Source organism: Cynoglossus semilaevis, chromosome W (assembly GCF_000523025.1).
Source record: "Cynoglossus semilaevis isolate Cse_v1.0 chromosome W, Cse_v1.0, whole genome shotgun sequence".
Lineage (NCBI taxonomy): Eukaryota > Metazoa > Chordata > Actinopteri > Pleuronectiformes > Cynoglossidae > Cynoglossus > Cynoglossus semilaevis.
The window spans coordinates 2,619,387-2,626,570 of NC_024327.1; the positions used below are offsets into that span (position 1 = coordinate 2,619,387).

At 44.4% G+C, this 7,184-nt stretch overlaps 1 protein-coding gene across 1 annotated transcript in view; it reads left to right on the plus strand.

Annotated features, from left to right (window-relative positions):
- LOC103396955 (neurogenic locus notch homolog protein 1-like) overlaps positions 1 to 7,184 on the plus strand; it is a 71,105-nt gene that overhangs the window by 50,700 nt on the left and 13,221 nt on the right. Inside the window, 11 exon segments of the mRNA XM_025052918.1 lie at positions 751 to 855; positions 994 to 1,222; positions 1,503 to 1,704; positions 1,800 to 1,953; positions 2,287 to 2,471; positions 3,027 to 3,159; positions 3,564 to 3,821; positions 4,247 to 4,359; positions 4,505 to 5,076; positions 5,587 to 6,015; positions 6,105 to 6,358. Coding sequence (XP_024908686.1) covers positions 751 to 855; positions 994 to 1,222; positions 1,503 to 1,704; positions 1,800 to 1,953; positions 2,287 to 2,471; positions 3,027 to 3,159; positions 3,564 to 3,821; positions 4,247 to 4,359; positions 4,505 to 5,076; positions 5,587 to 6,015; positions 6,105 to 6,358 — 2,634 coding nt within the window.

Genomic DNA, 7,184 nt, shown 5'->3' on the forward strand with positions numbered 1-7,184 from the left:
CCACTGACCTATCCTTGTGTGTTCTGAGGTGCCTGAGAAAGTTCGACGTTGTTGATCCAGCATCATTTATCTTAACGCCACACTCCTTACAAGTAGCCGTCCGTTAATAATTTATCTTATCAAAGTCTTTATAAGCAAATGCAATGACAAAAGGAATCGCTCCAGTCTGACTTGCCGCCGCCATGGTCACTGTGATATGAAACCTAAACTTGAGGCAGCACGCATGCGTTACAAACCTTAGCGCGCGATATCAAGGGAGGAAACTACTTCTGCCTGCGATTTTTCCATAACGCTGGGAAACGCATCGGAAAAAGTGAAATGAGTTAAATGATAAAATAGATAATTCCTTGGTTATGGACTTTATTCACGACTCGCGAGTCATAACACCGAAGTCCGAGTCAAGTCTCGAGTCTTAGAGGGCAAGTCTCAAGTCAAGTCACAAGTCTTTGTTTGTGCGACTTAAGTGCGACTCGAGTCCGAGTCTCAGACTCGAGTCCCCATGTCTGGTGTAAATATGTCCGTATTTATATATTTGTCCGTGTATATGTTTGTATATGTGTGCATATATGTATAAATGCATGTGTTTGTTGTGTATAATTAATCACGACGTCTCACAGTTAATTGTGATTAATCTACATCTACCTTGCGATTAAATAATTCAAGAACCCCCTAGTGTCGTCACAAAGGCTTCAGGAATGAAAAATGAAATGAAATTGAACAAAACGTCATCTTTGCGTCTCCGTCCTTTAGGACAAACCTGTGAGGTGGACATTAAAGAGTGCGTGAAGAACCCCTGTCTGAATGGAGCGACCTGCCAGAACACTCTGGGCAGTTATCACTGCGACTGCAAGCCCAGTGAGTTTTCCCAAATTCTATTTTCTGCCACAGGGCAGTAAAGACGTGGAAAGCCACATATTACTGACCCGTGAGTCTCTCTCTCTCTCTCTCTCTTTCTCTCTCTCTCTCTCTCTCTCTCTCCCCCTCCCCCTCCAGATCCCTGCAGCAACGGAGGCCAGTGCAAGGACAAGGTGAACGGCTTCCTGTGTACATGCCTGCCGGGCTTCAGGGGGACAAGATGTGACGAGGACATCAACGAGTGCGAGAGCAACCCGTGCAAGAACGGAGCCAACTGCACCGACTATGTCAACAGCTACACCTGCACCTGCCCACATGGCTTCAGTGGCATCCACTGTGAGAACAACACTCCCGACTGCACAGAGAGGTGAGGAGCTGGGCGGGGGGTGGGACGCGGGGAACACGCACGCTCCGATCACACACACCGACGAGAGTGTTTCGGTTAAAATGTTGATTGTGTAGAAATATTTTCTTGTTCTCTACTGCCCCCTCTGGTAGAATGCCGGTAGTCTACAGCCAATTTCAGGATTTTGACTGCAGAAATTCAAAAAGCAGCAGAAACTAATGTACCTTAAATGAATAACTGTGCATTTGGAGACTTTATTCTTAAAATTTTATTCTTAAAATGACATTTTTTTCCCCCGCAGCTCCTGCATTAACGGTGGCACCTGCGTGGACGGCATCGACACCTTCACATGTCAGTGCCCACCCGGCTTCACAGGGAGCTACTGTCAGCACGACATCAACGAGTGTGACTCCAAACCCTGCATGAATGGAGGCACCTGCCACGACAGCTACGGCACCTACAAGTGCACTTGCCCCCATGGTTACACTGGACTCAACTGTCAGGTACGGTACACTGAGCGAGAATCTATTTGTGGGCCATGACAACATTAACACGGTTTAACAAAATGTCTCTTCTTTGCCGCCCCAACACTTTTCAGAACCTGGTGCATTGGTGCGACTCGTCGCCCTGTAAGAACGGTGGAACGTGCTGGCAGAGAGGAACCACCTACAGCTGTGAATGTGAGACTGGCTGGACCGGCCTCTACTGCGACGTGCAGAGTGTTTCCTGTGAGGTGGCATCTAAACAGAGGGGTAAGGTGGAGGTGCACGGATTTGAAAAAAAAAAAAAAGCAGAGATGTCTGACGTAACTCAGGTGTTTTTCAATCTATGGGTCGTGTCCCCATCTAGGGTTGCCTTAAATTCAAAATGGGGTCGCTTAAAGTGTCTAGTAATTATTTTTAAAAAATGCTGATTCTTTCAGTGTCATGAATATAAATCTAATTCAAACAAAATGCATCTAAAAATATTTGAGCTGGCGCATCTTGATTGACAGCTGCGATCATGTGACGGCACAAGTGACAGCTAAAGCTATTGCACTGTACTGTTAACACCAATATTAAGCGTTGCTCCTTCTCTATAAGCAGGCGTGAATGTTGCCCATCTCTGTCGTAACTCGGGTCAGTGTTTGAACGCAGGAAACGTTCACTACTGCCATTGCCAAATAGGATATACTGGAAGCTACTGCGAGAAGCAGGTGGATGAATGCACCCCCAACCCCTGTCAGAACGGCGCCACCTGCACTGACTTCTTAGGAAGATACACCTGCAAGGTAATACTGTAAACCAAAGCTGAACATTAATTTTGCTGTAAAGACTGAATTCTGGCAATAGGTAAGCAACTCCTTCAGTCAAGCCCCTGCTGGTCATCTGTGGTACTGTACCCGAAAGCCTAGGTACCGTAGCTTAGCACAGTGTTTCCCAACCTTTTTTCAGCCACGGCACATATATATACTCAGGAAAAACCCCGCGGCACAACACCATACAAAAATCTCACAAAAAGTATATGTAATGAAACATAATAATATTCTACTTTAAATTGACTAAATTTATTGACTTAATTGACTAAGTTTAAAGAAAACGCTGATATACTGACAGGAATTGAAGAAAGACACTCAAGATCTTCAACAGCTCTGATTATATTTTTTTAGTTTTAATAACCATCTGCTGCCACCTAGCGGAAGAGGATTTAGTTGCTCTGCTTGTCACGCATTGATGAACAAAGAAAAAATATTTGCAATCAATAAATGATAGTTTTGGGACCAATTAAGTGAAATCGGATAATTTTCTCCGCCTCCTCTTCATCTTCGCCTTCCTCCTTCTTTCAGTGCATGCCAGGCTTTGTGGGGACCAACTGCTCCAAGGAGATCAATGAGTGTTTCTCCCAGCCGTGCCAGAATGGGGCTATCTGTATTGACCTGATCAATACCTACAAATGCTCCTGTCCCCGGGGAACCCAAGGTCAGCAGAACTCATACACACAGCCGCCTAAACCGTCCACAGAGTGTCTGAAAACTCACTGTCTTTTCATTAAATATACTATAGTTTTCTTTTTCCCAGACATGAGATGGATTTGACTGATTTTGACCAAACTGCCAAACGTTAGGTGCATTACTGGCCCCTGCTGGGCTGGTGTGTGCCTCAGTGTTCCTGTTCAGCTGGAAAGCTGTGGTTGAATGTTATTTTTTTCAACAGAATTGTTTTTGTATTTAATTGCGTGTTAAAGGTCAAAGCCCTGGTTTTAATCAATTAATCTCTTATTCACTTTTATAATTAAAAAAAATCTATTTTACATGTTGGGCAAAGTACTTTTGACAAAAGAAAAGTCCAAATCTGATGCCTCCTGCCACCCCTCCCCTCCTCAGGAGTTCACTGCGAGATTAACATGGACGACTGCAACCCCTTCACTGACCCCGTCACCAAAGAGCCAAAGTGCTTCAATAAAGGCAAGTGTGTGGACGGAGTCGGGGGCTATCACTGCACCTGCCCACCGGGCTATGTGGGAGAGCGCTGCGAGGGTGACGTCAACGAGTGCCTGTCCAACCCTTGTGACCCGCATGGTATGCTCAGCTGCATCCAGCTAGCCAACAACTACCGCTGCGAGTGTCGCACTGGATACACAGGTACTGAAGATTATACTGAGATTTTTTTCAAATATTATTATTCCACTGACTCTTGGTTTAGCATATAAAGCTATTAATGTAATTTAATTCCAAATAAATCTACATTTGTCCAAACTGACATTCCTATCATATATCAGCCATTATATACCATACATACAGTGGTTCTCAAACCATGGTGCCTGTAATCCTGGTGGCTCCCTGTAGTGGTACAGTAGGGAATTGATTTATTTATCATTCAGGTGTAAGTTTTAATGACGTAGTATAGAATATATAGAATATTTTTGATGAGGTACGTGGTGTACATAGTTTGAGAACCACTTATTTATGGTGTTGTCTTAGACTCTCAAAGAAACATCGATACACGTACATCTAAGGTGCTATATTTGAATGACTCTAATTATTGGATTATTTGACCCCTCCTGCAGGTCAACGCTGTGACACTGTGTTCAATGGCTGTAAGGGCAGACCTTGTAGGAACGGTGGAACCTGCGCTGTGGCCAGTAACACGCCCCACAGTTTCATTTGCAAATGTCCTCCTGTGAGTGGCACACACGCAATAATGTAGTGATTTTACAACAGGCACAGATCTGATTTGAGCTTAAAGTTGGCTCAAAACATGGTTTACAGGCTGAACTTTGTACCCATTAAAGAGTCCTTAGGTCTGATGATTCTTCTTCTCGTAGGGCTTCACCGGCTCCACCTGCGAGTACGACGCCCAGGCCTGTGGCACCCTGCACTGTCACAATGGGGGCACCTGCATCTCCGGCCACAAGACTCTTAAATGTCTGTGCACGCCATCATTCACCGGGCCCAAGTGCAACTATCCCACCGACAGCCCCTGTAACTCAGACCCTTACTATAACGGCGGCACCTGCGAGTACACCACCGAGGCACCGTTCTACCACTGCCTCTGCCCCTCCAACTTCAACGGCCTCCACTGCCACATCCTGGACTACGGCTTCCAGGGAGGGTTCGGCCACAACATCACACCGGCCCCAGACCTGGAGGTGGAATGTCCAATCCCTCAGTGCAAGATGCATAAGGACAACAACCACTGCGACGAGATGTGCAACAACCACGAGTGCGGCTGGGACAATGGCGACTGTTCGCTGAACTTCAACGACCCGTGGAAGAACTGCTCCGCCTCGCTGCAGTGCTGGCGCTACTTCAACAATAGAGTGTGTGACCTGCAGTGTGACAACGCTGGGTGTCTCTACGACGGCTTTGACTGCGAGAATCTGGAAGGACAGTGCAAGTAAGTAAAGGGACAGTGTCCTACAATGTTACAATGTAAAAATATATATATTATTATATATATAATATTGCAGCTTTTCGCAGTAGCAACTTTAGAGTTAAAGTAATTAAGTAGCTGTAGCTACTTACAGTAGCATCCATACAACTTCTAGAAACATAATTCTGTCCCCCAGCCCCTGGATCAGAGGACATTTTGTAGACTGAATCTGCAAAGGTCACTCTAAGGTCATTTTTAAATCAGGAGTGTCATACTCAATCATGCAAGGGGCCGAAATTTAAAACGCACATCTAAACTGTGGGCCAAACACGGTTAATGTTCAGTAAATTGTCAATACCATCGCCGTGACGTGGTTCACAAAAAAAGATAACCATATGCATGATGAGCTCCGGTGGGCCACGTAAAATAATGTGGCGGACCACATTTGGTCCACAGGCCTTGAGTTTGACACGTGAATTAAATTGTAATTTCTTCATAAAAACATCTCGTTCCTCTGCCTTTTTTTTCCTCCAGCCCTCTGTACGACCAGTACTGCAAGGACCATTATGCCGACGGCCACTGCGACCAGGGCTGCAACAATGCCGAGTGTGAGTGGGATGGCCTGGACTGTGCCAACAACATGCCTGAGAACCTGGCGGTGGGTCAGCTGGTGCTGGTGGTCCACATCACGCCTGATCAGCTCCTGACCAACTCCTCCACCTTCCTGCGCGAGCTGAGCCGCGTCCTTCGCACCAATGTGGTGTTCAGGAAAAGCACCAAGGGCGAGGTGATGGTGTATCCTTACTACGGCAACGAACAGGAGTTGAGGAAGTACAATGTGAAGCGCTCGGTGGACACGTGGTCCGAGGTTCCCGGTCAGGTTCTGAACGTGGTGAAGAGGAGTCTCATCGATGTGGTGGGAATGAGACGAAAGAGGGAGCTGGACTACCTACAGATTAAAGGGTGAGGGTATTTTTTCCTTCTGCAGACTTTTTTTTTTTGGTTCCAATGTCGCTCAACATTGTACGTTGTCCCCTTTGCCACACCTTCAGTTCGATCGTCTACTTGGAGGTGGACAATCGTCAGTGCTTCCAGCAGTCCACTGAGTGTTTCCAGAGCACCATGGACACTGCAGCCTTCCTGGGAGCTTTGGCCTCCAGTGGCAAACTGGACGTTCCATACAGCATCAAAGCTGTGTTTAGTAAGTATTTGATAAAAAAAGAAATTGCATGGAAGGGAACTGTGTTGTTACTTACTGTTAAGTTTAAGTTCAGCAAAGTCATCTGGTTTAGTAAGGTTACGTCGAGCTGACATACATGAAAATTAATTTTTATTGAGTTGATTTAAGTTAAATGATGTTAATTCAAGCTAATTTGAGTCAAGTTACATTAATTTAGGGTTTGTGACGTTAAGTTTAATTAGGTTTAGTAAAGTGAAGTAAAAAGATCTTAACTTCAGTTGAGTTGAGTTTAGTAAAGTTAGGTTTTGCAGAGTTGGGTAAGTTATGTTGTTTGGATAGTCTAGACTAGGTCAGTTTAGCTTAGCTTAGCTTCGCTTAGCTTGGCCTAAAATAGCCAGATTCAAAAGAACATAGGTTGACCAATGATCAAATAATTTAATAATTTAATAGAAATGACCTTAAACCAATTAAAATATAAATACATTTTAAACAGAAAAGGAAATAATAGTGTATCTTAGTCAAAATTAGTAAGAATTGTAGTAAATACAGTGGTATGAAAAAGTTTGGGCACCCCTGATTATTTTCAAGATTTTCCTTTATGGATCATTGGTTGTTCGGAACAGCAATTTCAATTAAATATATCATATTGCAAACAAACACAGTGATATTTAAGAAGTAAAATGAAGTTTATAGGATTTACAGAAAGTGTGCAATAATTACTTAAACAAAAGTAGGCGGGTGCATAAATTTGGGCACCCTTGTTGTTTTATTGATTTGAATACCTTTAGCACTAATTATTGGAACACAAAATTTGTTTGGTAAGCTCATTGACCCTTGACCTACATACACAGGTGAAGCCAATCATGAGAAAGGGTATTTAAGGTGGCCAGTTGCAAGTTGTTCTCCCCTTTGCATCTTCTCTGAAGACTGGCAACATGGGAGCCTCAAAACA